Raw genomic sequence first — 18,678 nt, 5'->3', positions numbered from 1 at the left:
AGAGCACGGGCAGGACACGGGCAGGACATGGACGGAGAAGGTAGAACGCAGGCAAGACACAGTCAGGTCCAGGCAAGGGATGGTCAGACTGAGCCAGAGCACCGTCAGGATGCAAGCAGGACACGGCCAGAGAAGGCAGGACACAGACAGAGCAGGCAGGAGCTGCTCTGCACCCTGGCAGACCGGGCAGGGCACAGCTCGGCACCTGCTCCCCCGGCCCCAGAGCCCCCAGCTCATTCCCAGACAGTGAGAGGGGACCCAGCCCCAGATCCAGCTCCACAGCCACAAGCTGGTGCCCCGGGGTTTGTCCTCCCTTGCCTGGCCTGCCTCCCACTCCCCAAGTCCCTGGGAGGAGTTCAGGTGCCCGGCATGACCCAGTGCCCACCCGCATTCCACGCAGCCCCAGCACTCAGCGGCAGCCCGAGCCCCCAGCAGGGGCAGGCTCTGGACCATGCAGAGAGGCACCGGCAGGGCTGTGTCCCAGCTCTCCACCAACTGCCCAAACTCTTCCCAGAGCCGTTCGGCTGCCCAGGATCCTGCGGCGTTGCACCCCCAGAGCTCCATCACTGAGAGACAAGAACGGGACCGGGGATGACACAGGGGACAAGAGTGCTTCTGGGGCACCGCCTTGAAAAACCACCTCACCACTGCGTGCCTCAGTTTCCCCTCTGCCAGCTTCTGCACTCACAGGCCGTGGGTGAAGGGCACTGCAGTGACTCAGACACTGCTGGACTCCCTTCCCCCCGGCAATCCCGGTTTGGGAAGGGATAACTCAGAACGCCCATGGCAAGGTCCCCCCTGGAGTCCCACAGCAGCAGGACCCCAGACCCTGCCGGCCCTTCTCCTTTCAAGACTGTTGGCACAGACAGAGTGGGACACTGCGGAGAGGAGGGTGCCTGGGCTGGGGGACCTCACCGCTGCAGGCCGGGGTGGACAGAGGTGAGGAGGAAGGCTGAAGGTGTGCTGCGCCAAGGGATGCGGCACCGCCGTGGTCCGGCTCCCCCCGCAGATGGGTCCCGCTCCAGCCTCACACACACCTCGGCACCGGCTGCATCATCCGGCTGCTCCAGCCTCACACACACCTCGGCACCGGCTGCATCGTCCAGCTGCTCCAGCCTCACACACACCTCGGCACCGGCTGCATCGTCCGGCTGCTCCAGCCTCACACACACCTCGGCACCGGCTGCATCGTCCGGCTGCGGCCCCAGCGCTGTGCATGGCAGCAGAATTATGACAAAGCCCCCCTGGTGCCCAGCCTCAGTGGGGTTAGGGGACAAGCACCGTCAGTATCCACTGCCTGCCTCCGATCCCCCGGGAGCCTCAGCCAAGCATAAATATTTCAGGGGGCTTGGCAGTTTTGTAATAACCAGCAACAAAGATAAACACCGGGAAGAGCAATATTTTTCCATGTGGGCTGGAGGAGTTTAATATTTTATCACTCAGAGCACAAAATATTTATGAACAATCTCATGTCAATCACTGGCTGAGGACTAATCATGACCTTTCCAAGCCAGGGAGGACACATTCCCACCATGGAGAGACAGTCAGACCTCCCCTGCCCCTGACACCCTCACCCCAGGTCTCAGTTTTGGGCTGCCACATTTGACCACCAGGAAACAACCCCTAGGCTGCTGGAGGCACCCAGGGCACTCAGCAGGTGCTCTGGCACATGGCACTGCCCTGTGGCACCGTGACCATGATGTCCAGGCTGCTCCCTTGTCCCAAGCTGAGACAGGGAACAGGGACCACCACAGGCAGCCCTCCCTGCCTGCATTCCACAGCAGCAGGACAGGCAGATGGGATGTCAGGAAGGCACAGTGCAGGCAGCCTGGTGTCCCCTGCCACAGGAGGAGGCCCAGCAGCAGCTTTACATCTGGTTTTACTCTCCACAGGTTCCTCCACAGGAGGAATGGGGCTACCACCTCCCTCCAGCTCTGCCCAGCTCAGCACAGCAGCTGGGACCCTTCCTTCCCCACTTCCCCTGCAGCTTGCACAAGCTGGGGACAGACTCTGTGCCCTGCTGGGTTGCCCAGGCAGGGAGAAAGCCTGAGCAGCAGGGATGCAGAGCCCCCGGGCAGGTCTTTGGCTCAGCTGAGGGCTGCAGGGGCAGCCCCCATCCACAGCCCACTCCCCACCACGGGGAGACAGTCAGACCAGACAGGATGGCACAACTGGCCAAAGGACAAGTCAGCAATGCACCAGCCACCAGTGAGGAAAAGCATCCACTTTATTACAGACCCCAAAGCGCCCGTGGCACTGCCAGGAGGACCACATTTACAAAGAACGTTTCCATTGTTCAGCAAGGGGAAGAGAAGAGGGGAACAAACCCAACTGACCCAACTCACAGCTCTTTGGTGCTAGAAAACGTGGTGGTGCAACAGAGAGAAGCTGTGGGTGAGAGGGGCACCAGCAGAGACGAGGGGGGACATCTCTGACATCCACCACTATCCCCCAGACACCTGCAAGGAACCTGCCATGTGCCTGGACACACACACACAGAGCAAATGCATTTCGCTGTCCCCCCAGCCTGCACCTAACCCTGCACCACCAAGCACCACAGAAATCACCCCCCACCTCCCAGCACCCCCAAAAACGGTCAAACACCCTTTCTGCAAAGAGGGAGAGCAGGTCCTGGGGGGAATCAGCAACCAGAATCTCTTGGCTGGAGAGGAAGGAGGTGGGAAAGGCAACTGGTTCCCAGTAACTCAGACCCCAGTGGGAGGCGAGGCAGCCAGGTCTCTCTTCACTCCTCTCCTCTCTCAGCAGCAATGGGCTCCTTGGTCCACTTGTCTGTGACCTCCTGGTTGCCCGCATCAGGCAGCAGGCCCGGGGCTCCCTCCCCGTCCCCGGCACCCTCCAGGTCCAGCTCCTCGAAGGAGGAGCCGCTGGCCCCTGACTCGCTGTAGCTGTGCTCGCTGCGGGTGTCCGCCTCCTCCCGGCCACGGCTGGCTGGGAAGGGCAGCAGGATGGAGGTGGCCACCGAGGTGTCTCTGCTGTCAGTTGTGGCCTCCACGCTGATGGAGCTCGTCTCACTCATGGTGTCGACCCCTGGGATGGAGAGAGAATGGGGAAGAGTGAATGCTGTGGGAAGGAGGCAATGGGGATGGGGGACACAGCCTTCAAAGCCACCAGAAGCCTCTGAGATATCAGGCCACAGTGGAGACTAGCTCATACCTCGTCACCTCCTATGCCTTTGAGACGTGACCAGGTCAAGAATGGGCTGAGCTCAAACTGCTCCCTGAAATCAGGAACCCCCAAGTCAGCGCAAACAGCACCAGCTTCCAGCCATACCCTGACCTGGCCACCACCATGGCCCCACAGCTGCTCCTCGTGCTCGTAACAAGGACCTGCCAAGCCCTTCCTCAGGGAGAATGCATGCCTGTCTCTGGCATGGCACAAGGAATGAGACAAAGAGCAGGGAGGACACTGTGCTGTGAGGGTGATGTGGAGCTGCAGCATTGTTTAAGCACCCAAGGGGATGATGGTACAAGTGCAAATGCTCAGATGTTCGGCTGTCAGAAGCAGGTATGTACATCCAGCCTCATGCCAGGGCATCCCAGTGCTTCAGCACCTGACAGCCTGCTCCCACTCCCTCCATGGCTCCCCACAGCCAGCAGCTCTGGCAGCAGTGTGAAGGTAGGCAGGGCAGCAGCAGGCAGGTGCTGGGGCGCCAGAGGATACGGGGAGCCTTCCCAGATCATTCTGAGCTTCTCCACATGACCTGGCTGCCAGCCACACCCCATCTCATGACCAGGCCCCCCGGGGCCGCCCCTGCCTGCCAGGTGGACCCCTTGGCCCACCTCCTCCTCCCCAGATCCCTGCCTCATTAGCTCCATCGACAATTCAATTAAGGAGTCGACAAGGAGAGGAACGTGTCAGATTGAGACCAGCAGCTCAGTGCTGTTGCCAGAGCAACCAGGCAGGAGACAAAATCCTCCTGTTAAACATTAATTATTGTTAATTATGACATCACAGATGCACGTGGTTTATTATGACATCACAGATCCTCATTGTTAATTATTATATGTCTGCAAACACTGGGCAGGCTCTTTCATCATGGCCCTCCCTGCTCTATCTCCTCCCTGCCTGCCTTGCCTCAGTGGGAAGTGAGTGCCAGGCTCTGTCACTTCCCAGCACCTCCATCCATGCTGGACCGAACATCCCTGCTGAGGATGATGCAGCAGGAGGGAAACCGGGAGGAGCCCCACTCAGCAGCAGCACTCGTGGAGGACTGGGGCTGGCCACCAACAGGGCTGGGAAGTGGCAAATGGGAGCCTCTCTGCAGTCATCACCATCCTAGGTGGAACAGGAGAGCCCTCTTCTCCACGTTGTCTCCTGCTGGTGCAGCTATATCCTCAGCTGCTGGCATGGGGCTGCCTTGGGCTTCCACAGACATTTCCAGCCTCCTACAGCTCCTGCAGCCCGGGTGCCCAAGGCTGGGCCGCCTGCTCTCCTGCAGCTGTGTGGCAGCCACTGATCTCCTGAAGGAGATTCACCAAGGAGGGAACTTTCCTTCCAAACATCCTTAAATCCTTTTTCTGTGCTGTTTTTCTTGCCAGCCTGGGCAGCTGCCAGCAGAACTGCTTGTAAATGGCAGTCCTCTGCCTCCTGAGCAGCATCATCCCACGGTCCTGCCGGCTGAGTGACGGCTGTTCCGAGAGGACCCAGCAGTGGTAGCAGGATGAGGGGTAGCCAGAAAAGATCCACAGACACAGTGCACCCACTGCTTCATCCCACCTGGATGGCATATTGGCTTCATCCTGGAAAGGAACCTGAGCCTCCACCCTCTCACCTTGGCAACCCTTTGGGCAGCTGGAACAAACTGAGCCCTTGGCCCCTCCCCAGGCAATGCCAGGTGACCCCTCCCATGGAAAGGAGGAAAAAACCACTGCCCACTAACACACACTGCCTTCGCTGCAGCATCAGGGAGCACCTCAACATGGAAACTACATTTACTCTAAGTTAAAAAGGATGTTCTGCACGCTGCAGCGAGGCGCTCGCTGAAGGGGACAGCAGCCACTGAGTGGGCAGCAGCAAGGTGGGAGATGATGTCCCACCTGACAGGACCTCAGCAGGGCAGTGGGTCAGCAGGGAGCCTCTGGGAAGATGGAGAGCTGCAGGGGATGAAGGGGAGTGTGCAGACCCTGAGCCTTGAAGACAAATTAGGGTTTGAAAGGTCTTTAGTGGTGATCTGAAAAGAAGAAATAATCTGATTTGGCCAAATTGGTGGCCTGAGGTGACATGGACATGTTCCCACCATGGCTTCATGACAGCTCATGTCATGTGTGGCCATCTTGCGTCCCTCTAAGATCCCAGGGGACAGGAGTGACACCACCCCCGCAAGCAGTTCCTTTCCTGCTCAGCACCTCTCCCCTGGCACCCTAGGGAACATTTTGGCTCAGAAGCTGTCATGTAACCCCATGACACAAAGCAAAGAAGCTCCTGAGGAGAGGAGCAGCAGCTCAGGAAGAAGACGGGGATGAAGCTGATCTACACACTGCTCCAAGCCACCACTGTGGGAAACACTGCTGTCCTTGCTCTCATAGCCACCTTCCTCTCCCTTGCTCCAAGGGCGACAATAAATCGAGTCCTGTTTCCCTTCAGCCAGGCACTTTGTCACTGCTCTGTCACTTCTGATCATGTTCAAGTAGCCTCAGCTGGCAAATTTGCCCATTTCAGCAGCCTGGCTCTCCTCAGCACAGGAAAAGGCTGGCTCTGGCACAGCCACTCAGCCTGGCCAGGATAAATGTCTGGGGCGGGCAGGGCAACAGAGCTGCTGCTGCCAGGGACCATGTGGGGTCAGCTCTGACAGGGGAATGGGGCAGGAACACCCAGCTGCCCTAACAGGGAGGCCAGAATTCAGTGCAAGGGGCTCTGAGAGGGCAACCAAAGCCCTGTGGGAGGGCAAGCAGGGATTCAGCTCATCTCACAGGCACACACTTCCAGCAGCTGTTACACCCACTTGTCCATCCATCCCCACACACCCTGTTTGGTCCTCCCATGACCACTCCTTGCATCCATCCCATTCCTTGCATCCACCTTCCCAAGGCTGGTCCTTACACCAGGAACCAGTCCAGCTCCCTGATCCAGCATGGCTTTCCCCTCTGGCACATTGTGAGGCAGCAGCCATCCTCTGTTGAAACTCGCCCTTGACCTTGCTCCCTCAAGGATGGCATAGCCATCCTACTGCACTCTCACTCAGCAGGGACATGGGACCCAGGAGTTTTCATTTGGGAAACAGAGGCACAGCCTGGGCTGAAGCCATGATAGGGAAAAGCCAGGGCCACCTGGGAAGAAGGCAAATCAAGCAACCAACTCCAAGAGGCCAGCCAGGGATGGGTGCAATGGGAAGCACTCACCCCACACTGCCAATGAGCCTGGTGGGGACCTGCCTCTCCAGACAGTTCAGCCCTGTGCCATACCAGGCACTGACATTCCCAAATCCAGAATGAGGACAGGCTCTCCTCCTGCACCACTCTTGTGCCACACTGATGCCTGAGCAGTGCTCCACTCCTGGTGCTCCTGGGCCCTTTCCTTCCCCTCATTCCATCAAATATTCATCACCTCTAAATACAGTGTGCTGCCAGGGGGCACAGCTCATCCATGACTGCTGAAGCTCACACACAAGCCACCAGGAGAGAGACTGGGGCCTTCCCAGGATGTAGAGGCAGGCAGGAACAGGCAGGGCAGTTTGAAGGATGGAAGCAAGCAAGGATGAGGCAGGACACAGCAGGAAAGCTGCTCCTCTGTGGCACTGGAGCTCAGTGTGTGATACCATCAGTTGTACCTGAATGCTGTGGGATGGACTCTGCTCCAGGAAAATGAGCACCTGAGATTCTGGGCAGAGCCACATGCTCGGGAACCATCTGTGTTCATGCCAGCAAGCCCGTGTGGAGAGGCTGCTAGGCTGCTTCTGTTTGCTTTCACCTTCCAGGCGCAGCAGCGGGGTCACACTGCAGAGCGCTGCTGGGAGGGAGCCGGGAGCAGGACCCGCCGAGCAAAGCCCCAGAAAACAATTAAGTACAAAACAGCTGATGCTGATTGACACGGGCCCCCTGCAGACCCATCAGCCGCCTTCCTAAAACGCTTCCTGTCTCTCCAACGACCCTGACGATGGTGAAGAAGGGACGGAATTGGTGCAGAGGCAGGCACAGCCCCCGGCCCCTTCCTTGTGTGTTGAGTGTGTCTGTCCTCAGCAGAGCTGCCAGCACCCTGCTCTGTGCAGAGCAGCACAGAAAGCAGAGAGCCCGGACCATGTCCCCCATGTGGCCTTTGTGCCACTGGCTTTGCTCACAGCCACAGGCACCCCACACCTCCCGGGGTGAGCTCAGGAGCAAGGACAGCAGATGACAGCCTAAATGGAGAGATGTGCTCCAAGGTCAGGAGGCTTGAGAAAACAAATCCAAGCTTTTCTTTACACTTTCAAGTCACTCGGTACCGTCTGGCACCAGCCACAATGACAGGTGAGGAGAAATGGCAACACCTTCCACTTGGAACTTCTCAAGTCTTTAATTCAAAGAAAGCATAATCCAGCTGCTGGTGGGGAGTTTCTTGAGCTGTGACTGACCACTGGTGTGTTCACACAGAGCGTTACTCAACATGATGTCTATGCTGAAATCACACTCGATGCTCTTATCTCAGTATTTTGGGAGGGGGAAAGAGGAGGCTTCTTTTGCTACCACATGAGGACATGCAGCCCAAAGCTTCTGTGCAGAGAGCAGCCTCAGCTGCCTTTGGGAGAGGAAATGGGGCTCAGAACCTTCCCAGTCTCCACTTATCCACTGAGGCACAACTGGGTATCAAAGCCCTACACCTGGATTTGTGCAGCTCAGGCACAGCCAGAGGATCTGACAGCCACCATCAGGGACTGCCACCTGCCCCCACTGTCCCAGGAGCACTTTCTGAGCCTCCAGCACAGCAGGACCATTTGAAACATCCATTCAAACCTGAGAAGGATCAAGAAATCACCCAAATACAAGCAACTGGGGTTGAGCAGAGATCATGCTGACAGGCAGATGGGAACATTGCTGTGCCCACCCTCCAGTTGGCAGAGAAAAGCTTGAAAACTGTCACAGACATCCTGGGATCTCCTGGGTCATCAAGGTCTCATGTCCATCATGCCTGTTGAAGGGGCTGTGACTAACTGCAGCTTGCTTCTAGAGGGACTGCCCAGGGAAGAAGGCTAAAAAGGATGGGAAAAGAAGCTTCTCTTTCTCCAACTCAGAGGTGGTGGCACACATCCCAGCACATAAAATCATCAGGAAGGGAGGACCAATCTCATTCCATAAGGTGTAATCTTCATAGGATCACAAAAGCCCTCAGGCAGGAGCTGCTCAAGCCACCCATAGGCTTGCTACATCCTCAGCCAGAGCAAGGATGTGACACCCATTAGATGTGGTTCTGCCACTGTGCCCAGCAGTGACAATCACAGTGCAACATCCAAGCCCATCTCTTTAGTCTCGCAGCCAGGGCTAACATCACAGGTATTATTATTTAAAGTTGGTTTTGTGCAGACTCAGCAGATGGCACTGCATCAGACTGCACTGACAAGAGTTCATCTCTGTGCCTGGAAGGGAACGGGTGGTGGAGGAGCTGGCCCAGAGCTGCTGCTGGGGAGCCCAGCCCAAAGAGAGAAAATCCAATGTCATTTGCCTTCTAAAACTGGGAAGACCTTCCTAGCCCTTCTTCCAGCAGGGCAGAGGACACCCCACAGTGGGCTTGCTAGCAGTGGCACCCCAGAGAAAGCACCGAGACAGCCGGGGCACAGGGCAGTGGCTGCTCCGAGCAGCCCTGGCTGTGCTGTGGGATCATGCACCCCCTGAGCAGGCACACGGGAGCACACACAGCTATGAAGGCACTACCTTGAGCTGCTTTTGCTCCCTGGATCCTGCCATCCCTCTCCAAACCCAAGGGGTGACCATAGGAAGCTGTCAGAGCGAGTGGGCTTTGGGGCACCTCTGGCCAAGCAGGGCTGGTGCTGCCCCAACACAAGGCAAAGAGGAGAAGAGCCAAGTGAGCACCGTGCTAACAGGGGCCCTGGAAATGCTGGGAAACAGCTCCAATTAGACTCCTCATTGCAACACTAAATGGACAGAGCTCCCAGAAAGCAATTCCCAGGCTTGCTTTTATGTGATTAAGAATTAAAGCGACCCAAACCTGAAGATGTGTTGAAGCAAATGACCCAAGTGCCCGCGAGGCGAGCACAGCCCTCATGGTTTTTTCATGCCCATTACACAAGCGTGGGCACCCCGTGGGGCAGGGGGGAGGCCCCTGCCAGCAGCCAGCTCGGATGTGCTGTCCAGTGCCCGGGAAGGCTTGGACAGCCAGCTCCTACATCTCGCAGGCACGGGAGCATGTGGGCTGCTGAAGGCAACTAGCATTTTGGGTTACTATAGCACTGCTGTTCCGCGCCTACAGCCATTGTGGTCCCTTCCTGTATGAATACATCCAGGCTCCAACAAATCTCGCTGAGCAGATGCTCTCAGGCAACTCCGCCACGAGCTACAGCAACCTGGTATTTAAGCTCTTTGCAATCCCAATATGTAACAGATGAAGATGAGATCAAGGAAGATGTATATGACAAAGAGAAAAACAAGCCCAGCTGCAACTAAAAGCTGTGAGATCCAGCTCTGCGCTGACAACAGTGGGCCAGTGGCTTAGCCCAAAACTGCAAGGGTTCCTGGGTGCTCCCCGAGGCATGCCATGACACCTCAGGGCATGTCATCTCATCTCAGATCCCTGGGGATCAGCCCAGGGTGAGAGGAAGAGGTGTGCGAGACTTTTGGGTACCAGGTGGGCACAGGCCAGTCCCTCTCTGCTCAGGCAGCAGGACTGGGGATATCAGGACCCCACCTCTGTGAGGGCTGATGAAGATGGAGCCTGTGCACAAGCCATGGATACCTGTGATGTCTGTCTGGGCGTCCTCAGCCACAGCTGCAGCAGCCCTGCTCTTCCTCTCCAGTTCTTTCATTTCAGGCACATAGAAGTCCCCTTGGCGGGCGAGGGGACACACGAAGTAGATGCGGTCCTGCTTGTAGATCTCGATCCGGGGGTGGGCACACAGCTTCCTCTCCTGGAAGACACAAAGTAGCCATGGGCAGGGAGGTGTCCTTGCCCCCCACCCCAGCAGCTCCCCCACCACACTGACCTGCCAGTCCGGCCAGGTCAGCCTGGTCCTCTTTGCCCACAGGCAAGGAGGCCCAGTGAGGAGCAGAGGCTGCCATCCCAAAACCAGGGTGCTGCTTTCCCTTCTTGCCCCAGGTACCAGGGCAGGCAGGTTTGGCCCAGAAGGTAAGCAGCCAGCTGGGCTCCAGGAGGAGGTGCTGAAGACCCCCAGCTCAACCTTGGTTTTATGTGCTTATTTTGGGCTGGAGCGAGAGGTTTTGGGGAGCCAGGCAGCTGCTTCACACAGATCTGCCAGATCTCTGGTTCCTGCTGGCAGCACAACCCCACAAACAGCACAGCCCTATGAGCAGCACAGCCCCATGAGCAGGCACAGCACTTCTTTGCTAATTAATATAATCCAGAGCCGACAGCTCAAGCAGCTCCTTTAAGAACGGCGAGGGCAGGGGGAGTGGGAGATGAATCCCTGGCATTTCAGACAAGTCCCCCTCCTCCTTTTCCTCACCCCACCTCCCCCTGGCAGTGCTCTTCAAGACCCCAGCCTGTCAGGGACCCATGACAGGGGCATGTCCCCCGGGCGTGCAGCCCGAGCTGAGCCGGGGCTGTGGGGACTCCTGGGGTGCTGAGGCCGGGCCAGGAGCAGCTGGACCCCTCTTGCCACCCCCTCCTCGCCCGCCCGCCCGCCAGCTGCTCGCTGGCAGAGGGGGCGGCTGATTACAAGCCGGGTGAGAAAGGAGAGTGTCTCTTTAGCGGGTTTTCTTTTTCTTTCTTTCCCCTTTTCAAATCACTGACAGCTTTTATTTAACCCTGCAACCACCTTGATTATCCTCCTCCTCCTCCTCCTCCTCCTCCCTGCCCCAGCTATTCTCTTCCTCCCTCTTGCCCTGATTATCCTCTTCTTCTTGCCTGACCCAGTGATTTTCCTCCCTGCTCAACTACTCTCCTCTGTCATGGCCTGCTGGGGGTGGCTTGTTTGCACATCCTCCAGCAGGGTACACATCCCTCTGGGGCTCTCTGTTGCCAGAGCTGGCCCCACACCAAGAATGAGCTCTATGGACACATCAATCATGACCTTACAAAAGCCTGACTCCCTTCAGCCCTGGGGTTGGACCAATGTGATTTAAGAATCATTTATTTCCCAGACTAATGCTGGCACCAGGCAGGATCCACAACAGACATGAGCCAACACTGACCCTCTCCTGCTGCTGGCAGTTGCACCACCTGAAGAGCCACCTCCATGCTGCCAGGATGCTGCACAAGAAATACACGTGGAAATCTCTCAGGAGCAGTTTTTGGGTCCATTTTCCTGGGAAAGCCTGCAGTATCTGGCAATGCAGAGGCCCAGTTTACCCAGAAACACCTCAGTGGCAGAAACATGACCCCAACAGAAGCTTCACCTGTCCCATCCCAATGCCTTCCAGCCTGAATTTCAGCAGTCCCTCCTCCAGCCGAGGAGGGACATTTCCTATCCCAGTGCTGCAGGGACACGCAGGGACGCAGGCGGGCTTCCAAGGCGCTTGGAGTTTGGAGTTCCCACTTGCAGGCAGGTGAAACACTGGGGCCTGCAGATCAAAACTGCATTAAATAACAACAAGCTGGGTTGTTTTTAGCAGCAGAGCAGAGGCGGCTCATATCACTCCTGCGTTTTCAGCAACAAGGCAGACAGGAGCCCTCCCCGCCGCTCTGCCCCTTGCTCTACCAACCACAGGCCCATCCGCCAACCTCCAGCTCAGCTCCTTATTTTAGGTTACTGCAACACACACCAGAGATAGGTACCTCCAGGATTTGCAGGGCTTTTTGGACAAATCCAGCTGGCCCTCCACCACTTCATGCAGACAAGGACAACTCAAAGGATCTCAGAGCAAAGAGACCTTCATTAACTTCATGTGAGGTCTCCAACCAGTCCAAATCCTCAAGGCTCCAGTCTGGCCTTCAAGACTTTCCAAAGCCTCTCCTAAGGTTCCAAAAGAGTAGATCTGGGACATACCCTCTCCATACACTCTACTCTAGGCTGCTACAACTTCCAGTTACAGACATAGAAGTGGCACCCCCAAAACACAAACAACACCCCCTCTGCCCATACAAAATGTGGAAATCTTGGCTTTTTAAGGAATAAAAATGCACACCTGAATGAAGAGCAGGACTGGCTCTCGAGCCAAATGCTGCTTCACACTCAGGATTATCCTGTGAGACAAGGATGCTCCACCCTGCCAGGAGCAGCTCTGTGTCCCTGAAGCCAGAAGAGCCCAGGTGTCCCGCCCAAAGCCCATGGCTGGGGACCATGGTGGGACCATGCCAAAGTGGCTGGACACTCACTGTCAATACCCATGCCTGCCTTCTTCCCAGTTCATCCAGGGTTTTTCCCAAAATGAAACGGAGGGAAACCAGAGCCTGGGGGTGCTAGTTTATGTCTGTACAAATTAAGCTGGAAGCCAGGCTAGTGAGCTGGTCTCTGCTTCTACGCTTCTTCCCAGAGAAACACAGCCTCTGGCAGGGCTGCTGCAGAGCTCAGCACTGGCAGGTGGGCTCCGGAGAGGACAATGTCCCCAAAAAGGAGCAAGGATGTTGCAGCTGGGAATGCTGTCCTGTCCAGCCTAGGACAAAGGGACGAGGCTACATAAAGACTTGAGAAATGGGCAGAGGCAATGAGGTGGGGAGCCATGACAACGGAAACGGATAAGGGGATCATCTAAAGGGGGTGGGAGATCAGCCTTGTGATCATACCAAAGGAGATTAGGAAGCAGGCAGAGGCCAGGCAAGAATAGTGCAGCAAAGTGCAAAAGAGGCTGGTGACACAGTGAGTTTGGGATTATCCCCGTGGAGAGAAACACCGCAATGAAAAGAAACAACCCAGAGAGACTGGAGAGCAGAGCCCAACGGCAAAGGTGTGGGAAGAGAGCGAATTAGCAAAGGCTCAACAACATGGCAAAACAACAGAAAGGCTCAACAGGCAGTATTGCACTGCCACTGAGAAGGGAGCCCCTGGCTGGCTGTGCCACTGAGCCAACAGATGGAGCAGCAAGGGGAACGTGGAGTTTCCAAGGCAGAGCCCTCCAGTCAAATGCAATGCAGTCTCACACGGGTGGAGGAGCTCAGCGAGGGCTGAACAGTGGGACACTGTCAGTGTCAGGCTGCTGGCTGTGACAACAGGACCAGTAAGTGGGGCAGGAAAGAGGACTTGTCCCTTTGCAAGGTCATGCAGTGCCACCTCCCTCCTCAGCCTCTGCCAGGAGCTCTCGCTTCCTATGGCCAGCAAAGACAGAGGCAGCAGTGCAGCATTCAGGGCTGATTTCTATCCAGGGCCCTCCCCACGGCACCTGAAACAGGGGATTCATTGCACATAATCCATACAGTCCATCTACACACACAAATGCATCCAGAATCCACAAGTTCAGTTCCGACAGAACAGCAGCTCCAGCATATTCCTGCCACATCAGATCCATGCTTCCCACGAAGCCAACTCCTTCTCAGCCCATCTGAGGAACGTGGTGGGGTGCTTCTCACCACCTTCTCGGGAGCAAGGCGTTACGTAAGGGAAGACTCTTGCACTCCTCTTTCCCAGATGGAACAGCACCTCGCCCAATCTTTAACCTCGGGTTCCATATCACCTCCCACCACCTACTGACTGTAGGATTTCCTCCAGGTCACTCTCATCCCGCTGGGAATGGAGCATCCCCTAGCCTCATGCATCAGAAAGGACAGGATTATGCAATGACCAGCATTTTGGGAGATCTTCCCCAGCAGCAGGAGATGCCAGCTATTCGTCAGCACAAATCTTCCTCCCCTACTACTTGTCCATAAGGTCACAATGTGTGCTCATGACATGGCTTGTGCACAGCCTCCCAGGAGGAAGATGCCCTCACTTTCCTGGGGGAGCACAAGAGCAGTCCCAGGGCCACAGAGGACATGACAAGGCGTCTGAGACATGACCTGCAGTCATAAAAATCCCAGTGGAACTGTGCAAAGGCAGAAGGAGGTGGCAGGGTGCTCGTGTCACACCATGGCTCTCAGCACCTGCTGGGAAGCAGAAGATGAGCTGGGGCACTGCAGGGACTGTCTTTGTCACTCTGCCAGGTTCAACTGCTCAGGAATTCAAATGTCACCAACTGGATTTGCTTCATCTCCCACTGCTGCAAGAATTCATCTTGTTAGGAGACCACAAACAAGCCTTGTGGATGCCCTCTGGATCCTCGCCATGCACGGTCATGCTGGCAATCAGGCTCCAGCTGAACCAAACACTTCTAGTGTTACCAGGAAGGCAGTGGGGAGGCAGCTGCTGTCCTCACCCCACTTTCACCCCACAAGCTCCCTGTCACACTTGACTCCTTACTGTGACCTCCTGGAATGACTTACAAAGTGATGTTAAGTCACACCAGCCTGCTGAGTCCCTGTTTCAGGACTGATGCTGTAGAAGCAGTTGAGAGAGATTTTTCATGCCACCACTAAGCTTCCTGCTGGAGCAGAGCTGGAGGCTGAGCTGTTCATGCTGCCCAGCAGCTCCTGGCTCCACTGCAGAGATGTCCACTTCATGCTCCAGCCACTGTGTGCCACAGGAACACAGCCATTGCTTGTGCCTGTCACCCATCCCTGCCAGAGCACCTTCTGCCTGCAACGTGCGAAAAACGTGCCTGTTAAACCCCAACCAGGACTGGAAAAACCATGGGGAGCAAGCAACTGGTTACCCAGCAGATAAAAACCCTCTTCTTCCTTAGGGGAACCAGGCAGCCCCGAGCTGCCCTCCTGGCCACGTGCCCAGAGCCACTGGAAAGCCAACAGCGCAGGGTCCAGCCTAAGCACTGACTGCTCTCTGCACAGCGCCAGCCGAGAGAAAAACTCCCCAGAGGGGCCTATGGACACGTGGCCAGGAGGGCCAGACTCAAGGAGAAGCTGTGGGTTGTTCTCAGGGATTGTCTAAACTTCATTTTGGCACAGTGTGCCTGGAACTGCTGCTCACCCTTGCTCCTATTGTGACAGGATGTGCTGCTGCCATTGCAGGGAAGCAGAAGGGCACATGGAGCTGGTTCCATCCACATCCTGCTGTGACACTGGAGCAACACCAACCACACGAGGAGTTTTTCCATAGGCTGCTGGGCTCAGTCCCTTCTGTTTATTATGCTGCCATACCTGAAGAAGGAATAGATGGGAGGTGCAAACACACAGGGGGCTTGTGACCATCGTTAGGGATTGCTGCCTGTTGGGGGGCTCACCAGCAGCCCTCCAGCCAGCCAGGGCACCACCACAGCCTCACTGCCACAAGCTTCCCCTTGCCTGTGCTGCTGGCACTGGGGCTGCTCTGGGCAGTGCCAGCAAGTCAGCTGGCACCTGGGAGAGTGTGGGGAGACCCCCGGGTGACCCACCAGCCCTGACCTTACACGCCAGACAACACAACTCCCCCACACCTTCCTTCCAGCTGGAGGCATCCATCCTCTCAATCTCCCAGTGATGGACTCGGACGCTTCAGTCCCAGGGATTTTAAAGGAACAACAAAACTGCGTGGAGCTGAACGGCCCTAAATCAGTTGCTAAAATTAAAAGCTGAAACTGAGCCACCAGCTAGGACTGGGGGGGGGAGTGTGCTGTGTGCCACATCCTCCTCGCTTCCTCACACGCTCCATGCTCGGTGTGTCATCCTTGCTTATCTTAGAACACGGGTGCTAGGTAGTCCTGAGAGGCTTTGCAATTCATTTGCACAGCACTCAGCGCCCTTTGGTGCTCTCCCAGTTCAGCCAGGAGACAGCCTCCTTGCTGGGCCATCCCTCTGTCCCAGGCCCAGACTGAGAATGTCTCTGTTTCCGTTCCTCTTTGCTCAGACAGCAGCTTGAGGTTAGACACTGCTTCAAGTCACCCATGTGAGCTGATGAAAGCAAAAAAACAGAGGCACTCCTTCCTGCTGGGGTGAAGCATCTCCTGGGCTGCATGGACAACATGCCTGAGGGGAATGTTTCCCCTCAGTTCTGCTCTTCTAAGACCCCACCTGCAATATTGCCTCCAGCTCTGGGGACCCCTGCATGAGACAGCCATGGACATAGGGCAGGTCCAGAGGAGGCCACAGAAACAGTCCAAGGGTTGGAACAACTCTGCCAAGAAGACAGGCTGAGAGAGTTATGGCTGTTCAGTCTGGAGAGGAGAAGCCTTTGAGGAGCCCTAAAGTGTGCTTGTAAGAGATATAGATTTTTCACCAGGGCCTGTAGTGACAGGGCAAGAGGCAGTGGTTTTAGAGCACAAGCTAGCAGGTTAGACTGGACATAAAATGCCTTGTGCTGAAGGCCGTTAGGCACTGGAACAGATTGTCCAGAGAAGCTGTGGATGTACATAGCCAGGTGTTCAAGGCCAGGCTGGATGGGGCTTAAAGCAAACTGTGCTAGTGAAAGAGATTCCTGCCCACAGCAGGGAGGCTGGACTGGACTTTAAATGTCCCTTTCAAACCCAACCCAGATTCTGGTCCTCTCTGCTGAGCCACAGCCTAACAATGGGAGACAGGGATGAAGCCTGGGTGAAGCTCAGGGCTGTTCAATGAAGGGCAGCCAGAGGATGGGGAAGAGCCAGAGCCATCGGCCCAAGAGATGGCTGGGCGGAAGGAAAGACAAATTGCTGGAGGCAGAGGCAGGCAGACATGCTTTACACCAGTAATACCTCAAACATCAAGGAAACCCCAACATCTGAGCTTGCAGCTCCAGCAGGGTGCACATGGAGCCGGGCAGGCCCTGCCTCCCAGGGTGCCAGCACCCGGAGCCAGCTCCAGCACACGGCACAGCCGCCAGCACCAGGCTGCCAAGGGCTGTGGAACAGCTGCAGCTTCCCAGCCCGGAGAAACTCACACTTCAGAGGTGGTGAGACTGCTCCCACGCACGTGCACTTCACTTTCAAATCCTCTGGGCTGTGAGGTGTTTCAGAAACAGAAGGTGATATTATTGCAATCGAGAAAAGGCCGTTTCCATCAGCCAGCAGGAAAAACGAGCACCAGCACTACGGCAGCGGAAAACAAAGTCTCGCCAAAGGATAACGAATTCTCCAGGTAGCAGAACACAGAGCCTGGCAATTAGCACCTCCCACACCATCGGCATCCTTGCCTGCCCTCAGCACACTTCCCCCTTGCCTCGGCAGGCCCCCTGTCCTGCCTTCAACCGGGACACACCGCCCTGCTGCTGTGGCAGTGCCGCGGCTCCAGGACAGGCAGGAGAAAACCAGCCCCCGAGATCCCCTCCGCAGCAGCGAGAGGGAGTGGGAGTGCATTTGGACCGTGGGAGCCGTGAAACACCGGGCTTGATAGCTTGGGAGAGTTTCTCATTTTCACCTCAGTGAAGGCAGCCCGCCATGCAATTTACACCTTGCCCGCCCGCGCTTCCCAGGGCCCAACCACCCAGCTGCTCCCAGGGCTCCTCCAGGACGGGACCTGCAGAGCGGCAGCTGCCAGGCACAGACAAGCTGAGAGGTAAAGGAACGAGCTCGGGGGAGTTGGTGGGTTCAGGAGATCCCAGCACCCTGGGAGGGCTGGCAGGGATCAGGCACAGGATCCCGGGTCATGCTGGCAGCTACTGTGAGAGTCATGAACACTGTTCTCCTCCCTGGGATAGAGATTCCATCCTGTTCTCCAGCAAAAGGGAATAAGCTCCAGCCCTACCTTGCTAGAGGCCCTGAAACACTCTGGACCTTTTCCTCTTCCAGCACCCACTTGAGCTGCAAGAGACATCCTGCAGCACACAAAGAGACATCCATCATCTTCATAGATGAGCCAGGTAGCAAGTCCCAGCGAGATAAAACCTCTCAGAAAGTAGCCACGGGCAGTCAGAGCCCCCAGCGGGGGGGTAGGACAAGCCTTGGACAAAACTGCCAGCCCAGACACGTTCAGGTACATTAGTCTGTGTGCTTCCAGGGATGGATCAAACTGCCCCCAACTATGGGAATGTCACCTGCAGAATAAAGAGCAGATGGTGCAAACAAACGCAATTCATGGGGCTTGGGTCCCCCCTGGTGTTGCGGTTATTTGTTAGTAATTAGTCCTGGAGCAGAGAGTTGCAGAAGTAAAGGAAACTTTTGCATTTAAAAAAAATTAGTTTTCCTGAAGACTCAGTGCTTTCCACTTTCCCACGTTCTGTCTTGCTCCTGTACCCACAATGGATAAAATGCCAGCTGGGGAGATGGTACTCACCAGCTTCCCAGAGCTCCATAATAACGTTCCACACTCTTCCTCCTACCTGACCCTACCACCTCCCATTTTCTTCTCCTCCCTCCCCATCACAGCCACACACGAGCTCTCTGAAGGGGACTTTGATTTTCACCATTCTGAAAGCCCAATCACTGGATCTTCATCACAAGAAAAGGAATCTGTGTAAGTGCACATAATCTCTCCTCTCCTGAGGAACCAGTCCTGGGTTCCTGTCCCAGTTCCTAGGAACTCCATCACTATGGGAGCACACGGATCAACAGCTGCACACGAAAGGAGGCGGATGAGACTGAGAGAGAGGAGGACCACAGCTGGAGAGAGCTGCCTCTGCTTCAGAGAGCGGATCTCCAGGGACCAACACACTCCTCCCAGCCCTCACAGGATGCTTCTTCA

General features: G+C 56.2%; 1 protein-coding gene across 2 annotated transcripts in view; it reads right to left on the bottom strand.

The window, feature by feature from the left end:
* Window positions 1–2,209: 2,209 nt before the first annotated feature.
* The window catches only part of TEX264 (testis expressed 264, ER-phagy receptor), a 39,367-nt gene continuing 22,898 nt past the window's right edge, over window positions 2,210–18,678 (bottom strand). For both annotated transcript variants that reach the window (XM_038149238.1, XM_038149239.1), the window contains exons 5-6: window positions 9,901–10,072; window positions 2,210–3,048 (exon numbers count right to left, since the gene is read on the bottom strand). In XM_038149238.1, the coding sequence (XP_038005166.1) occupies window positions 2,744–3,048; window positions 9,901–10,072 (477 nt within the window). In that variant the 3' untranslated portion in view covers window positions 2,210–2,743. The remainder of the gene's footprint in view (window positions 3,049–9,900; window positions 10,073–18,678) is intronic.

This window comes from Motacilla alba, chromosome 12 (assembly GCF_015832195.1).
Source record: "Motacilla alba alba isolate MOTALB_02 chromosome 12, Motacilla_alba_V1.0_pri, whole genome shotgun sequence".
NCBI classification, from domain to species: Eukaryota; Metazoa; Chordata; class Aves; order Passeriformes; family Motacillidae; genus Motacilla; species Motacilla alba.
Note: the sequence above shows the minus strand (reverse complement) of the source record. Positions and strands in the feature narration are given on the sequence as shown.